At 36.2% G+C, this 19,144-nt stretch overlaps 1 protein-coding gene across 1 annotated transcript in view; it reads left to right on the top strand.

The window, feature by feature from the left end:
* GABRA4 (gamma-aminobutyric acid type A receptor subunit alpha4) overlaps positions 1 to 19,144 on the top strand; it is a 216,162-nt gene that overhangs the window by 117,453 nt on the left and 79,565 nt on the right. Inside the window, exon 9 of the mRNA XM_072749081.1 lies at positions 6,935 to 6,990. Coding sequence (XP_072605182.1) covers positions 6,935 to 6,949 — 15 coding nt within the window. The 3' untranslated portion in view covers positions 6,950 to 6,990. The remainder of the gene's footprint in view (positions 1 to 6,934; positions 6,991 to 19,144) is intronic.

Here is a 19,144-nt window from a genome sequence, read left to right on the forward strand (position 1 = left end):
TGCCTCTCTTTCTCTCTCTGATATACATAAATAAAATCTTAAAAAAAAAAGAGTAGGGAAGAAAATAGCCAAAGTTACTATAGAAAACAGTCTTCACTGGATACTGTATGGCTAAAGGCAAAAAAAAAAAAAAGGTACATAAATGCTGTGATCTAATTAGTAAAAGTGTTTCTAACAGGCTTGGTATAGCAAAGCATGTATTTTTATGCATCTTATGTATACTAGAATTTTTATGTATATACTAGAATTGAACAAATACATTTTAGATAATGAGAACTGGGTTTTCTCACTGTTGTAGAATGAAGTATAAATAAAGAAAAAGGGGAGGCTACAATGAATCCTGTGATATTGGATGCAATCAAAGGTATCAATATAAACTCATTGTGGTTTTTTTTCTCCTATTTTAACCAATAAATATTATTTTAGTAATATCATGAAGCACTTTTGAAAGAAAAAAATAAGAGAAAATTTGGGACAAAAAGCTTGTCAAAAACCCCAAAAGGTATAGAAATCACTTTCTGTGATTTAAGATACTTGAGACAATGAAAGAACTATGGAAAAGGAATGAAGCAAATCTGTTGAGGGAACAGATACCCATTGTGTCTTGCCTGGAACCATCTAAACTATTAACAAAAACCTCTGGTACTCAGAAGCCCTGTGCTGCCTTCTTTTTTTTTTTTTTTTTTTTTGTTTTTTGTTGTTTGTTTGAAGTTGAGTTGACATACAAGTGTTAGTTTCAGGTGTACAATAATAAGTGATTCAACAATTAGATACATTACAAACTTTATTGTTTTAATATATATTCAGATAGATTGGAGTGTGGGAAGATAGTCAAAATGGGTAAAGGGGAATGGGAGATACAGGCTTCCAGTTATGGAATAAATAAGTTATGGGATAAAAAGCACAGCATAGAGAATATGGTCAGTGGTATACTAGCATCATATGGTGACAGAAAGCAGCTATACTTGTGGTGAGGATAGCATAAGGTGTAGGGTTGTTGAATCACTGTGTTGTATACTTGAAATCAATGTAACACTGTGTGGCAACTATACTCAAAAAAAAAAAAAGGAAAAGGAATACAGTTCTTGTTATTCACAATAGTTATGATCTATGAAGTCACCATAAACACTGAGTTAGACAATACTGAACCATTGCTCCTAGAGGCAATACAGGATTAGGTTCCTCCAAGCCTCTGTTCACAATAGAAGTGCTGGAGAGGATGTAGAGAAAAGGGAAACCTTGTGCACTGTGGGTAGGGTTGTACACTGGTGCAACCACTATGGTGTATAGTAGGGAAGTTCCTCAAAAAATTAAAAATAGGACTACCATGTGATTCAGCAGTTGTACTTTTTAGTATATACCCTAAGGGAATGAAGTCATTTCCATAGGGAGAGATTTCTTTACTCCCATGTTTGTAGAAGCATTATTTACAAAAACCAAGCTGTGGAAACCATTCTTTAAGTGTATGTTGATAGATGGATAATGAAAATATGGCAGGTATATTATACATACATACGGTATAATACATAAAATATTGTTCACTTGTAAAAAGGAAGGAAATTCCGGCCTTTCAACAACATGGGTGGATCTTGAGGGCATTATGCTAAATTGACAGAGAAAAGACAAATATGTGGATCCTAAAAAAAAAAAAAAAACAACTTATAGAAACAGAGAGTATATTGGTGGTTGCTGGTGTGGCATATGGGGCAGGTGGGTGGGTGATGGTGGTACAGCGGTACACCCTCCCAGTTGTAAGTTCTAGAGATCTAAAACACAGCATGATGACTATAGATAATAATACTGTATCATATGTGTGAAAATTAGAGAGAGTAGATCTCAAATGTTCTCACCACACATATAATGTTAACTATGTGAAGTGATAGTTGTGTTGATTAACTGGCCTTATTGTGGTAATTATTTCCCAGTACGTAAGTATATCAGCGTACTACCTTGTATACCTTTAACTTACACACTGTTATGTGTCATTTGTATTTCAGTGAAGCTGGAGAAAAAGGGTAAAGGTATTTTCTTATTTGAATGCAGTTTGGTTTCTATGGAACTGCAAAGTCAGTGCTCTTTGGATGCCACCCACCATCTAGGATTTGTCTTGGGCCAAAACACCTCTCTTGGCAACAATTCTGGTGCCCTCTGTGCCTGTATTCCCAAATAACTTGCATACCTTTTTCTTTTTCCTGTCACCATTGTGTCCCTGCTTAATTTTCTTGGTATTGTTTAGTTCAGATTCAAAGAGAAAGAAATAGATTGACCCTAGTAATTTTTTTCTGATTGGACCAGTCCTCATCTACTGTCACAGGAAAATGTAATGGATTCACTGCCCTTGGATTAAATGCTGATCCCAGGTCCAGTGAGTTCTGGTCTTGTGGGGGCATAGACACATGGTGTAAAATCTGGCTGCCTAATGTTGGCATTCATCAGGGTTCCTGGCTTCAGCAGCTTGCTGTAGTATTGGCCGGCTATGTATTTCATCTATGTAGAGTACCGGTTTGTTTTCACTCATATAACATTGGTAAATAACTATACTTCTTTACAATGTTAGTAATTGGTTTACATTTTTGCAGTGTTTTACAGACTACAATTGTGTTCACTTACGTAACTTCATGGGACGGGGTGACTGGGTGATGGGCCCTGAGGGGGGCACTTGACAGGATGAGCACTGGGTGTTGTACTCTATGTTGGCAAATCGAACTCCAATAAAAAAATACACAAAAAATAACTTCATGGGGGATGGCACATAAAATGAAGTAAATAAAGCCTTACCCTAGTGGAGGTAGAAAATGGTACTAATACTGGGTAGGTTTTTCATGTGAGACGTCAGTACTATGATAATACATTGTGCATTTTGGAAAGCATAGGAGTTTTGTTTATTTATAACAGCCTTTTCTTTCTGGCCTTGAAAATACTTATCAGATTGTCTTAAAAATAATTATCCGTGGATATATGCATCAGTAATACAAAGAGTGATAGTAGAATTGCAGTATAAATTTTGGAAGGAACTGTATGTCTCATTCAATCCAATACCTTAATTTTTAAAATTTCAAATCAATTTATCCATCTTGCGTAGGACCATTAAGGAAGATATGTGCTCTGATTTTTGCTTTAATGATCCTTGTAATAAATACTTAGAATTTACCACTCAGGAAAAAAATGTTTTGTTTTGTTTTGATAAAATTAAATACTTCATTTTGTTGGAAATAAGGTTACACAAATCTGTATTTCTTTGTGATAGCTGTGGGAAAGCATTGAGCTAGATTTAACTTTTAAATAGTAATAAGTGAATATTTTAAAAAGTGATTATTATCTCCAATTTATTAAATAAATTATTGAGAGAAAACTATGGTTTAAACATAACATAGGCCCTTTTTATTTGGCTGTAGTTTGTGTCTTTCTATCTAACAGTATATTTACATTTGCTTGTCTTAAGTGTATAGTTCTATTTTCATGCAAGCCGCCTCAGTCATTTTGGAAAGTAGCTCTTCAGCCAAGTAATGCTTATTGAGCACATACTGTGTGCTAAAAGGTATATTAGTAAAATGCTAATACGAGTCTCTAAGGAGAAGCTTACATTTCAAATGAGGATAGGCAGAAAAAAGGGGAATGGGAAAGCTGTTGCTAATAAAAAAGGTTGAAACAACTTCATGCCATGATCTAGTCTTATACCTCCCCTTACCCCACAGTGCCAAAGACATCGCTAAGAATAATGAAGACTGCTAACTTGAACAGACTGGAACATAGTGATTTAATCTTTTAGCCTTGATGACAGACCAAAACCTGGGGAAAAGCTGATGGTACAAGGGGCAAAGAGTTGTATTGCTAGGTTAGCCAGAGTGTATGTAGACCAAATAGATTATAAATGTATAGTGTATATATCCAAACACACACATACTATACATATAGTGCACACATATATAGTAGGCAGAGTAAATGTAGATAAATAAACACATACACGTAAGTAAAGTGTATAGAGAACCTACATAAAAGGGACACATTTTGTATAGTATAATTTTTATAGAATAGGAATTTTGAATCTTCTTTTACCATTTTGCCCCTCTGTGTACCTAAGTAAATGCTCAATACATCTTCATTGAATTAATAAATAGAGAAGAAATTGTGTTCAAAGCATTCTAGGAAAATAGGATGATCACTATAGATAAGTCTAGATAAAAGCTGAATGCTAATCACATTAGGGCATAACATAGCCTTTGATTGTGTGACCGCGCTTTATAAATAGTGTAAGTTTGCATACAAATTATACAGGTACAAAAAGCATCAGGGCAGCTTCTTTTAGTTATAGTTAGTTAATTCAGGGCCTTGCACATAATACATGCTCATTAGATTTGGTTGTATTGATTTAAAAAAATAAATTACAAGCCAATCTAAGCATGTCTAATAACAATGAAAAGTTTAAAAATAGGTTATGTGAGAGCTACTTAGTAATTAAAATGAGCTGACTTTGATTAGTATTAAGTGTTAGCCAGGTTTGAAATACCAACTTTCAAAGCCTTACAAACAGCGAAGTAGCACAACTCTGGCACTAATTGGGTCTTCCAGGGAGCCTAATAAAACTGATTTTAATTTATTTGGTGGTGCCTCTTAACCATTTTCTCTTCAGAAAGAGGCAGGAATGGAGGGTAGCTCCTGGCTTCTTGTGTCCCTTTCAGTGGTGATTAAGTATGAGCCTCCAGCAGGTCAGCCCACTCACCTGTCCCTTTGCTCTATGTCTCAGATTTCTCTGAGGAAGCTGGTAATAAGCCTCTTGGAGAAATGCTTTTCTGTTGGGTTTCTTCCTGCCTCACTGACCTCTTTTATTTGGTTTGCTTTTCCTGGCTCTTTCGTCTCTCTCTGGCCTCTAAATGTTGTGGTAACTCAGGGGTTGCGTTACTTTTCTCTTGGTGCATAACAAATTACTACAAAATTAGTGGTTTAAAACAACACATATTTATTATCTCAGTTTCTTTGGGTGAGAAGTCTGAGCACAGCTTGACTCCGTCTTCTGCAAGTCTGTAGGTGGCAGCTGGTACTTGAGGTTACCATTTGAATGCTTGACTAGAGAAGGATTTCTTTCCACGTTTACTCATAGCGTTGGCAGGATTTATTTCCTTGAGGCTGTAAGAGTGAGGGCTTCATTTTTGTGTAGCCTGGAGATGCCAGGTAGAGGCTCCCCTAGTTTTTGGAGGCCACCCTAAATTCTCTGCCAGGTAGGTTCCCCAGTACTGCTGTTTGTTTCACAAAAGTAAGCTAGCTGGGGGGAAACTCCAACGAGATTGGGCGCTATAATCTTATGTAAGGTAACAATGTAATCACAGTATAATTCATATACATCCTGTCACATGTTACATTGAGTTAGAAACAAGTTAACAGGTCCTGTTCATATTCTAGAAAATGAAAATCATAGGAGGGCATGACCGCCAGGTGGCCTTGATGGTGGAGCCACCTGAGTTGGTCAACTTTAAGGCTCCTCTGTCTCTGTCCTCTTTCTCCTCTATATCATGGCTTTAGATGTAGTCAGTGAGTGGACAACCCTCAATTTTGTAGTTAAGGGTTTGATCTCCTTCTCTAAACTTGGCACTGACTTGGCTAACTGCTTTATATTGCTCCTCTTGGGTTTGTCTAATAGACCAATCAAAAGTCACATATCCAAAGTCAAAATAATTATTTCCTCCATAACCTGCTTTTCCCAATCCCACTAAATGGCAACTGCATCCTTTCCGTTGCTCTGATAAAAAAACAAAAACAAAAACAAAAACAAAAAACCAAAAAACTTTATGTAATCTTTGACTTTCTGTTTTCTTGTACCTGCCATCCAGTTTATGAAAACTGTTACACACATTTGCCATGTTTTTTTTTTTTTTTTTTTGGTTAGTATCTGTATCTTCAGGTGGCAAGACTTTATCTAAATTATAGGTCACTTGATGGCTTCCTGCACATTCCAGTCCTAGTGGGGAGCAGACTCTATCTCTCTTTTCTAGTAGCAGGCTCAGGGCTTACTTCTAACAAAGTGGGCCTCAGGGAACCCCAAACATCACTCTTCTCTAACTTTGCTATTGACAGAAACTTATGTGGCTTTACTATATGCTGGATTGGTTCAGGTCAGATGTCCCCTCTTATCAAACAAGGCTTCATTTGCCTTGGTGAACCTCTTGGTAATTGTTTCACTCCAAAGATCAAGAGGGAATAATGGAGGTAACAGTAGTCACCTGACTGCTAACATACTCTTCCTGCAGGCTTTTCTCCTCCATAGCCTGACCTTTTTTCATCCTTCCCCTTCACATTGTCAAAAATTGCATTAAAATCTACTTCTGTGTAGGTAGGACTTCCCATCATTCACATATACTTTGATCTAAAGAAATAGATGAAAGAAATACTTTTTTAAATTTAAAGGTTTAAATTTTACTTTAAACCTTACTCTTGTTCTACAAGGAAGAATTTGTTCCTGTCAACAGGATTTGAGACCTTAGTATCGTCATGAATTTCATTTAGGGTGCAGTTGGTAGGTCCATTCTTGTTTCTCTGAACTCCCTATCCTAGGTAGCAACCTGCTGTCTATTCATACCTGGTTAATCTTTGTTGGAACTTTTCCTGTTTCAGTTTAGGCACAGGTAGATGACTCATAGAGGCAGCTGGTAGAAAGAAGGGGATAATCTTAACTACGTAGGTTGGGAGACTCAGTTTACAAATCTCCTCTAATACTATTGGAAGACTGGTAGCTGTGTTCCTCTTTCACAAATTTTATGATTCTTTCCTTTTGATTTTAGGTTGTTTATTTAATCAGATGTCATTTGTATAAAAATATTTACTATTAACAGAGCAGTAAATGGTGACTTTTTTCTGGGTAATATAGCCCAAACTTAGCTTTTGCCTTTTTTTTTTTAAATTTCCTTGAAGTCTCACACTGATTTTCTAATTATATTTTTAGGAATCTGAATCTTGAACTTTCCGAAGAGAGGATCTGGGCTCCAGAGTTCTTACCAGGTAATGAGAAACTATAGAAAAGGCCCATACCCCTCAGATGAGAATTTCACGGTGTCTGTCAGTTTTAGATGACCCCCTTTTTATGGTGTGTGTGGAGGGGGTAGGGGGTCAGGGGACTTGAAGGTCTGGTAGGAAATTTTGCAAAAATTAAATTGGGCAGTGAAACCATTTTCAAAGTTTTATGTACTCCTAAGCACTCTGTTGACTATTGAGAATCAGCATAACCACAGAAAGAATAAGAGACAGATGCCAGTCTAAATAGACAAATGTTTCCAAAATAAGATGTTTCCTATCAGCAGAAAATGTTTTACTTGATAGACTAACTTGATAGTCCTAACAACGCAAACATTTTGGATGTAAAAGAAAATGTGTGTGTTGCCAGCAAACATTTTCAAGAGATAAGCACTTGTTGCGAGTACTACATGCCTAGAAAAAAATCTCATTTTGGCCAACTGAGACCACCATGTGTTTTAGAAATATGTCATCCATCATTTCAGTGTTAAGAGCGCCCCCTGGTGTGATTGTGGAATTATATATTTATGAGAAATTCAGACATTGGTTTTTAAGATCTGTTTGCTATTAGTTGGTGATGGGCCTTTTTAAATATTAGGTTGATTTGATCAGTATGATGTGTAACTATCTAGAAATACACGCTCAATTTTTTTATTTCCTTAGTTGATTGTTATATCTGGAGTCAGCTTAAAAGTAGATTTTGGAAATACCTATTCCCTAAAATGCTTCAGTTTAAGATAATGGGAAATAATATATCACTTAGTAAGTGTGAAATTACATTCTGAAAAATTTTTATAGCATAATCAAATTCTTTGCTGGTAATAACTTTGTTAAGTGGAAAATTGCTGTGAAGTTTCTTTTTGGTAAACTCTTGGGCATTTTAATAATTAAAGATGAAAGTTCAGACATTACATTTTGTTTTTGAAATATACATCATGTGAAAAATAATTCAGGTTTTTTTAAATTCAGGTTTTAATATTCCCTTCTAAGCAGCTCCCCTATAGCTATAGAACTTGTGAATATATACATAGTAATTCATCCATGACGCATAAATAGAGCTCTCTTCTGTCCTCTGAAATCACCCCCTTCCCCACAAATTCTTATTCAAAACTGACAACAAAAAACTGTCACTTTTCATTACATTTAATTTTTAGTCTTTTGGGAATAATTAAACCATCTTTGCAAACTGAAAGTGTACATAATATTCTAAATTACATTTCTATAAATTGGATAATTGCAATTATATTTCCTCCTACTGTCTCTTCTCCAGACTAATTATCTTGGTTGTCTTAACCATTTCTCATAGGTTCTGTGTTCTAAACTTGGTCATGTACAGGGCTGTAGTACTGAATTGTTTGTAGTAGACTGCTTTTGCTTTTATTTTCTTCTGTATGTTCCTCTTTCATTTAATTCTGAAGCTGTAAGCTCAGCACAGTATTAACACTAAGTCCTGGATATTATATGTTCTAAGATGTAGAATAAAAAAAAATCAGAGCAATCTACTATCAACCACAGTAGATCTGCATTTGAATCCTGGTTCTCATATTTATTAGCATCGTGACCTTGAACAATGACTTCACTGACCCTCTCAGAGCCTCAGTCTCTTCTGTAAAAGGGAAATTGGAATCACTCCCCTTGAAAGATGTTTTAATCCATCTGTTATGTTAGTATTTATTTAAGACTTATTTATGCCAGGTTTGGGGCTGGGTGCCTCACAAGCATTTATTTTCACAATAATTCTGTAAATAAGTGCAGTCATTTCTCTATTTATTGTTAATGAGGCTAAGAAATTTCTCTATTTATTGTTAGAAAGGCTAAGAAACCTGATAAGTGCAAAAGCCAAGATTCTAATTGAGATCTCTGACTTAAAGTTCGCTCACAACAACTCTACTATGTATTTGCTTTAATCATACTCTTTCTGCTAATTTGTTGACTTCATAGCCCTTAAGGTCCAATAGTCTCCAATGCACGAACCTAGAGGAAACAAATCTGAAAAAGAAGAGATGGATTCTTTAATATGGCTGCTCTTGTCTGGAAGCCAGAATTACTGTGGGCACTATTCATTCTAATGTACAGTTTTTTTTTTTCCTTCAAACCAGGCAGTGCATTAAGGGAGTCCTTGTTATTAGCATGGCTGAGCTGGTAACAGCAGTGATAAGAACTATTGAGTTAGTGAACCTTAAGGCACCTTTATGCATAAAATAAAAAAGGATAATATAATGCTAGTTTTAGAAACTGTCACATGCTTTCAACTCATCACTTGGATTGGTTTTCTCTGAACCTGGGACCATAATCTATTCCTGGATATCTTGCTCTTCTATTGAAGCATGGATTGGCTTTGTGAAGCCTGCATCATTTTCCTTATGGTTTAAGAACTTTTATCTGGTATTTTAGATGTTATATTTTATTTTTTAATTGCTACCGAGGCCAGTGTAATAAGTTTCTCATTTTGTTAGTAAGTTGTTTTAAAGGTTCTTAAGTGCCTCACTCTGGAAGCACGGTCTTGATCAGGCCTGTTTTTTGCTTAATAATATCTGGTTTATATTATTCTCTAGGTCCTTGAGATTTGCTCTAGGAAGTAGGCTGTTCAACCATGATCCAAGACTACATTATTAGGCTTCTCTATGGCAGAGTGACTATTTTCTTGGTGAGGTTACTTCATGTGCTTGGATCAGATGTATAGACATTGCAATGAACAGGTGTGTATATTATGTCTTAACCCAAACATATACTATCTTTAGGAAAACTGGCCAATCATCATTATTTTTTTTAGATTATTATTATTTTTTTATTCTTGAGAAAGACACACACACACACAGAAGCAGAGACACAGGCAGAGGGAGAAGCAGGGTCCCTGCAGGGACCCCAATGCAGGACTGGATCCTGGGACCCTGAGATCACGCCCTGAGCCGAAGGCAGGTGCTCAACCACTGAGCCACCCAGGCGTCCCCATTATTATTTTTTTTTAAGATTTTATTTATTTTTTTGAGAGTGAGCGCATGAGAGGGGGAGAGAGAGAGAGAGAGAGATCACAAGCAGTGGGGTAATGTAGAGGGAGAAGCAGATTCCCACTGAGCAGGGAGCCTGATGCAGATCTTGGTCCCAAGACCCTGGGATCATGACCTAAGCTGAAGGCAGACATTGGACTGACTGAGCCACCCAGGTGCCCGGTCAGTCATCATTATTGAATCACTGAATGAGTGAAGTAAGGGAAGTTGTCTTATTTTTCTACTGTCATTTCTATTCCATCTCTATACTTGCTTTTCCTGCCTGCCTCCCCCCTCCAACACACACAGCAATTGGTAAATATGTTTTTTAAACTTTTACTTGTTTAATGTCTATGGAGTCTCTCTCTTTCTCTCTCTCTTTTTTTTTTTTTTTTCCAATTCCTCTGGTATTGTTTTGGGATTGGCCTTCATAATTTTCATTTGAACAATTGGAATAGTCCTTTAACTGAAATCCCTCTTTCCACTGTTACCTGTTCCCAGTAAACTGTGGCACCAGGAAAAATTTCCTAAAGCATGAAACTAGTATGAGTTTAAAATCATTTAGTGTTGGGACTTCTGGGTGCTCCGCGGTTAAGTGCCTGCTTTTGGCTCAGGAGTCCTGGGATCAAGTCCCACGTTGGGCTCCTTGCATGGAGCCTGCTTCTCCCTCTGCCTCTGTCTCTACCTCTCTGTCTCTCTGTGTCTGTCATGAATAAATAAATAAAATTAAAAAAAATAGTTTAGTGTGTCATTGTCTAAAAAGACCCTTTCGTTCTTGCTTACCTCTCTTCTAATTTCTCACTAGCATTGCCTTTTGCCATTGAATTCTGTGCTTTTGTACCACTAAAAATCTTACAAATCCCAGAATATTTTTTACTTTGTTTGCCTTCCTATGCCTTTATGTATTAGTACTCTGTGCCAGTAACATCCTTCTGCACATCATTTGGTGAGCTCCACTTTCTCTTTCTGTGGCAACTCTCTCACTGGTCTCCCACTCTACAAACAGACACCCCATTGCAGTTAAATGCCTCCTCAGTGGCCCACAGCATGACCCTGTGCTCACTTCTGTTACTGAAAAGTTCAGTTCAAAGTGGGCAGCTTGAAGGCAATTATGTTATTTTACTCAGCATATCACAGTGCAGTGCCAGATATATAGAAAGTGCTCAGGAAAACTTTATTTGTGAAGCCTATGAAGAGGCTGAATAAAAAATAGAAAGATACTAGGATTCCCATGAAGCTTATGCCTCAGTAGGGCTTAAAGCCTACACATCAAAATGTCCGACTCTGTTGGCCATTACTGGGCGGGGTGGTGAAGCAGCCTTCAGTTGATTTCATAGGCTCTCCTTTTATTTACATTGACTCTCTTACGTTTGTATTTTTATTTACACTGACTCTCTGCTAGCACTCCTTCTCATCAGTACCACTCTGACAGAGGTTTCCTGTGATTTAATAGTTGTTCTCCTTTTCTTCTTATGGAGTCCTACTATTGTTGTAGGCAAAAAAATTAAAAAGAAGTAAAAAACACAAGCCCCTAATTTTCTCATCCTTCTTGTTATTATGCAAAACAATCTCCTATAACTCTGTCTAGTGAAATATAATCAGAAATCTGATGGAATTTCTGGGAAGGTTTTGCTTTCTTGATACAGCAGTCATTTTGTCTTCTTCTGGACCTTTCTTTCTTCCTTATTTGCGGAAGCTACACATGGTGACAGGAACTGGAACAGCTACCTTGTAACCCTGAAAGGCCAGGAGAATTACTTAGATTTTAGACATGACATCCTTGAACTTCCAAATTGATACCAGTAATGCACTTTACCATGGAATTCTCATTATATGAGAAGAATTTACCATGTTGTTTCAGCCATTGTTATTTGCGACTGATGCAGTTCTCTAACATACTAGTATTACAATTAAAAGAAACATATGGAATAGAACCTCTAGGGGTGCCTGAGTGGCCCAGTTGGTAGAGAGTGTGACTCTTGATCTCTCAGTTGTGAGTTGGAGCCTCATGTTTGGCATAGAGTCTACCCCCCCCCCCCAAAAAAAAGTTAATATACTAGAAGTCAATAGCTGAAGTTTCTTACCTGCCCACCTATATTTATGTTTCTCAGATCAGCAGCTATCTTGGACAGATATGAGATGGCTTACAGTCTTCTGGGGGCACAGAAACAATATTAGTTTACAATATAGGATCCAATATAAGATAGAATATGGGGCAGCCCCGGTGGCTCAGCAGTTTAGTGCCTCCTTCAGCCTGGGGTGTGATCCTGGAGACCGGGATCGAGTCCCACATCAGGCTCCCTGCATGGAACCTGCTTCTCCCTCTACTTTTGTCTCTGCTTCTCTCTCTCTCTCTGTCTCTCATGAATAAATAAATAAAATATTTTTTTAAAAAAGATAAAATATGTAGTATGGTAAGTACCACAGTAGTGTAGGTAGAAAATCCTAAGGGTAAGCAGAAGAGACTATATGTAATATGCTCAAGCTTTTCTGAAGATAGTAAGATTTTTGAAATTATAGAAATGGATCTGTCATCTGGGATTTCAGGCACCCTGAGGAAGACTTAAATCTTTGTGCTTTTCCTGTAAGACAGTCTAGGTGGTCACTTTTGTGTGGCAGCCTTGCTGCCTCATGGTAATAATTAAAATGAGCACAGTTGAAGAGACTAGGGACGGAAGCCACACTTTGAACTGCTGACAGGCTATCTTTGGAAAATCAAATTGGTGAAAAGCAGTCTGTGGAGAAGGAGAGGCAAGAGATGACACAGGAAGTTGCCAAGGATTCTATTGACATACAGACTACAGCAGCAAGCCAAGAGCTGTAACAAGGAAGGCAGTAAACAAGAAACTGAAGCTCAGTGGCTGAAAGGCAAGAGTTAGTTAATGGAGAGAGACATCAAAACATCAGGCAGTCAACAGCCTGGAACAGACTCACAATGAGGGAGGGGGGGTGCTGGGGAACAAGCCTCCTCAAGAGAGCACAAAAATAGGCTGCTCTACTCCGGGACTCTGGGCAAAGTCTGTAAGGAAAGCCAGAAGCAGACCATAATAAGGGCACTATTTATAAAACCACAGAGACTCAAAGGAGTTAAAATGAGAAAACGATCTTGAAATAAAGCATAAAAAGTATAATCAGTTGATGTTTTGAAAAAGCACGAAGTATTCCAGAACCTGCTTCAAAAAGAGGGTCCAGGGATATTGGCATTGATTTCAGGGTTTGATTTTGAGGTAATTCTTTTTTTTTTTTTTGGTATGGATTTTGAAATGAAAGAAGCTTCAGGAAAGGCAAAATCAATGTAGAATAAAATGTCTGGGATTAGGCCAGGTGTCATTCAGAATTCTCATGTCTCAGGATAAGCTACAGAAAGAAATTTGAGTACATTACCATTTCTTCTAACTGTACCACATGGGGTTTTCCAGAAGATGAATAAGAGGAAAGCTGCCAATGATCCATATTCGAATAATAAGGACTGACCGATCGTCTCCAGTCTACCACACACTTGAGAGAAGCTATAAATACCAGTGAGGCGTCAAGACATGTTTGTTCCATCACATAATAGTCCATACGTTTACTCTACTCAGGATTAAAAGGACCACATTATGCTTTGATGGCTGACCACCAGGGTCTGATAGAGAATTAAATACTTTTCGGTGGCACAAATCCAGTCTTCCTGAAAAAGCAAAGAACAACTAACATTGATAACAAGTATTTTGGCTCCTGTGACCATACTCCCTATCTGCACTCTTCATCTAATGAAGAATGCTAATTACCTACCTCGTCAAATGAAATTTGACAGCGGTTTTCTCAAATATGTATATATGCATTTTATATATCTTATATCTGAAATGTATTACGTCACTTAAAATATTACAGATGGTATAAATTATTTTCAGTGTAAGATCTAGGAGTACTTTATTCATGATTTTTTTTCCTTTGAAAGTGTTGCCTCTGAGACAGCATGATTTTTGGCATGATTTCAAATGCCATAGAATAGGGATGTAACCTAAATACCTTTTAACTTTCATAATTTGATGTGTATCTAGAATATGTAAATTCACTAAAATTTTTTGAAACCGTTTTGGTTATAGTTGGCAGGCTGCTTGCTTGATCTGTGAAACATAGTAATATACTTCAAAGAACATACTGTTTTCTAGATTTGTGTTTTAGGTATCTAGGATTCAGTAAATACTCATGTTTACTTTTTCCATGTCTTCTTTGTTTATAGTTATTTCAGTTTTTCAACCTCAATATTTTGGAATGAATAGTTCTGGCCTATATTGTCTTCATTTATAAATATTATTATTATTATTGTCTTTCTTATAATCCTACCTTGCTCTTTGGTGTTTCTGAATTGTGGTAACAAGCAGCATGAGACAGTATAAGATAAAGCAGAATGTTACAAAAATCCCTTCATGGATATTTAATTGTCATTACTTTTCTAAGAGCCTCATCTCATCCTAATGATGAATCCTTTTCCCAAAATTATATATTCCTGATTATAAACAAATGTATGATTTAGTGGGCCATTAATATTTGGTGACTATGACTTGAAGATTGCATTAGATTTCCAAAAGAGATCAGGGGACTATAATAATCAAAAATTAGTTATGAATCTGCAAAGGAGTCAGATTAAAGAGTTTTCCTTTTTAAACTTCCAGTATCCTGCTTTGATCATTTATATAGGAGGAATTTTCTTCTGCCAGTAGTTTTTTCCTCTAGAAAACCCAGGTTAATTGTTTTCATTAATTTATATCTATAATCACATGTTTGGCTTAGATCTTATTTTTATGTTGCACAGGTTCCCCTGTGAGTCTGATGCACACCAGTATATGAGGACACTCTAAAAAACTTAAGAAAAGTATGCAGAGTGATACTTTTTATAATGAGATGATATTTCAGAAATATGTTTAAGTTTTCTGTGTTGACTTCAAATTAAATGTGGTTGCAAAGTATGTGCTATGGACTGAATGTTGGTGTTCCCTAAAAATCAGTTGTTGCAACCCCAGCTTCTGATGTGATGGTATTAGGAGGTGGAGCTTTTGGGAGATGAAGTTTAGATGAGGCCAGGAGAGTGGAGCCCTCATAATGGATTGGCATCAGGTGTATAAAAATTATAATTAGGAAAAGGAGAGGAAGAGACCAGAGCTCTGTGTCAAGACACAAGAGTTAGGACATACTGCAAGCCAGGAAGAGAGCTGTCAGCAAGAGCCAAATTTGCCAGTAGTTTGATCTTTGGACTTCCAGTTTCTAAAACTGTGAGAGATAAATTTCTGTTTTTTATGCCACCTAGTGTATGCTATTTTGTTATAGCTGCCTGAGAAGATTAATACAATATTGGAAGACAGGGACAATTTGTAAAATTTCAGATGTTTTTCTAACTAATTAAGATTGGCTCCTAAACTCACAGATGCTTTCAAGTTTCTTTTTTTTTTTTTTTAATTTGTTTATGATAGTCACAGATATAGAGAGAGAGAGGCAGAGAGACACAGGCAGAGGGAGAAGCAGGCTCCATGCACCGGGAGCCTGATGTGGGATTCGATCCCGGGTCTCCAGGATCGCGCCCTGGGCCAAAGGCAGGCACCAAACCGCTGCGCCACCCAGGGATCCCGCTTTCAAGTTTCAATAAAGAATAGTAACCAAATGGCCAACAGTAGGCATTACCGAAAAGGTACTCTTTTAGGAAATAGAATGTTTGGGTAATATTGTGCAGATATTTTCTATAATTAAATCGTAATATAGAAAAACTTTTTTAGAATGCCTAGAGAACAGTATTCTTATTTAATTGAATCTTTTTTAAATTGAATCTTTGATAGAAGTCAAGCTGAATATTTTTTGTGACTCTGTTGTTGAAAATTTTCTTCAACTAATGTTATCTTTATCTTCTCTCCCCTAATACAGTGATAACCAAATCTTTCTTTGCATTTGGAAACTTCTAATCTGAAGCAGATTTCTCATTCTATACTTAAAAAAAAAAATTATTCATGAGAGACACAGAGAGAGGCAGAGACACAGGCAGAGGGAGAAGCAGGCTCCCTGCAGGGAGCCTGATGTGGGAGTCCATCCTGGAGCTCCGGGATCATGGCCTGAGCCCAAGGCAGATGCTCAACCACTGAGCTACCCAGGTGTCCCTGAAAAAGACTGTTTTAAATCTTAGTTGTTAAGAGTATTTTTCAAAACCAGTATTTTTCAGTGGATGAATTTATAATGAAAAGATTGACATTTATTTCATAGTAGCCATTGGTCTGGACAATGATAGAAAGAGGATTTAGGAGATTGACATGGTCTAAAATAAAATATTTAAAGTTTTATCCTGATTCTGCACACTACTTTTTGAGATTAATATAGATCTAAACATAGTTCTATCTATGTTTATGTTCTCTATATACTACTGTGCAGTACTAAGTACCTATTCTGTGCTGAGCATTGAGTTAAATAGTTTACACACACACAGTCTCATTGCCATAAGTTTTATGTAACTTCATTTTTGTAACAGCCCTGGTAAAATTAATACATTTGTGAAATTTTTTTAATACATTTGTGAAATTAACGTGGGTTTGGGACTATGTGTGTTGGTATTCATAGCGTAAATTAAAAAATTGTTTTATTATCAAATGAAATATATTTTCTCTCATTGTTGTTAGTTAAGCCTGTTATAATACTGGAGGAAATAAAATCAAAACTCAATTGAACTCTCTCAGAATTGAGATGCTTAAGTTACAAACTATTGGAAGCATTTTAGGGCATTTTAGAATCAGTAGAGAAGTGAGTTCATCAGCTAGATAAATACATTAAAATGGCAGTCAGTAGTTACAAACCACTTTCCATGCACTTTTTAAAAATTTAAATTCAATGAATTAACGTATACTGTATTATTGGTTTCAGAGGTGTAGATCAGTAGGTCATCACACTTACATAATGCTCAGTGCCCATTACATCATACACCCTTCTTAATGCCCATCACCCAGTTATCCCATCTTCCACCCTTTCCCCTCCAGCAGCTCTCAGTTTGTTTCCTATAATTAAGAGTGTCTTATGGTTTATCTCTCTCTCTCTCTCTCTCTCTCTGATTATGTCTTGTTTTATTTTTTCCTTTCTTTCCCTATGATCCTGTTTTGTTTCTTAAATTCCACAAATGAATGAGATTGTATAATAATTGTCTTTCTCTGATTGACTTATTTCACTTAGCATAGTATCCTCTAATTCCATCCAAGTTGTTGCAAATGGCAAGATTTCATTTTTTTGATGGCTGAGTAGTCCATTATATCTATATCTATATCTATATCTATATCTATATCTATATCTATATCTATCTCTATATCTATCTATATCTATATATCTATATATATTTATCTATCTATATTATCACATCTTCTTTACCCATTAATCTGTCAGTGGACATCTGGGCTCTTTCCACAGTTTGGCTATTGTGGACCTATCGTGTTGCTATAAACATTGGGGTGCAGGTGCCCCTTCGGATCACTACATCTGTATCTTTGAGATAAATACCCAGTAGTGTAATTGCTGGGTCATAGGGTAGCTCTGTTTTCAACTTTTTGAGAAACCTTCATACTGTTTTCCAGAATGGCTGCACCAGCTTGCATTCCACCAACAGTGTACAAGGGTTCCCCTTTCTGCACATCCTTGCCAACATCTGTTGTTTCCTATCTGTTAACGTTCGCCATTCTGACTGGTGTGAGGTGTTATCACCATACACTCTTTTTAAAACATTTTTTTTATTGTGGATATATAACATAAAATATCCCATATTTAAGTGTATAATTTGGTGGCATTAATTACATTCACAGTGTTGTATAATCATTGCCACTATTTTCTAAATCTTTTTCATTATTCCAAAGAGTTAAACATTAAACAATAACTCATTAAACAATAACTGCCCATTTTCCCTTCCACCAAGACCCTGGTAATCTTTGATCTACATTGTGTCTCTATTATTTTTTGTTTTTTGTTTTTGGTGTCAGTTTACTTCACTTAGCATACGGTTTTTGAGATTCATCCATCTTCTTATGACTGAATAATTCTCCATTTTGTGTATATTTTGTATTTTGTTTATCCATTTATTGTTGATGGACACTTTGTTTCTACCTTATTATTATTTTTAAGGTCTCTACATATCTTAAACTAAGACCTTTTCATTGAACTGAGAACATTTGAAATACTGTTAGGTACTCTTTTCTTTGGAAACCCAGGCCTGTACTGAAGTCAACATGCTAAAGTGAATTTTTGTATCAATTCAATATTGTTCTACCTAAATACAAAGTGAACTAAATTATTGTCTAATTGATATGAAAAATTGTATAGACATTTATTAATTCATTTTAATTATGCAGTTTACTTGCTTTAGTTTCAATATATGTATATTTTTCAGACTTCAAACATTTTCAAAGACTTGAAAAAGTTCTTGCCCTAGATACTAACGGGCTGGTTTAGTAGCTGAATTTTCTTTAAGGAGCTATATCCCACACCGTTTCTTCAGTAAAGGTCATTTCTTTTACTTCTAAATCTGTAAGAGGATTGGGCATGCTTCCTGTCCCAAAATGCAGCTATCAGACTATTTTTCCACTTCTACTCTCCTGATCTGTTTTCTTTAGTGTGAGTGAATGTGTGTGTGTGTGATGTGTTTGTGTATTTCAAAACGGTTACTAGGTTTTTTCTTATTTTGAAAGCAACCCATTTTCATCATGTTTACAAACTTCAGTTTGCTAATTTTGCAATTATAAACAGTGTTGTAGTGAACAACTTTGTACATACAGTTGTGTCTGTGGGCAAGTGTACCCGAAGGTAAAAAAAAAAAAAGTACATTTGTAATTTTGATAGATACTTCCAAATTTTCCTGTATTTAAGTTGCACTGTCATGCACATTGCCACCAGCAGTATGTGAGAACACCCATTTCATAACAGTGAGTTATTAAATTTTGAGTCTTTACCAATTAGGGAAAAGAAAGATGTTCTCAATATTTTTATGGCTTTTATTTCACTTATTATAATTGAGAAATTTTTCATGTTTAAGAAGCACTCATATTTCCATTTTCATAAGTTACAGTTAATATACTTGCCCCTTTTTTCTTTTGAGAGATTTTTTTCCCCAAAGGATTTTGATACTGGCATATTGGCTTTGTGATATACAACTAATATCA

This window comes from Vulpes vulpes, chromosome 2 (genome assembly GCF_048418805.1).
Source record: "Vulpes vulpes isolate BD-2025 chromosome 2, VulVul3, whole genome shotgun sequence".
Lineage (NCBI taxonomy): Eukaryota > Metazoa > Chordata > Mammalia > Carnivora > Canidae > Vulpes > Vulpes vulpes.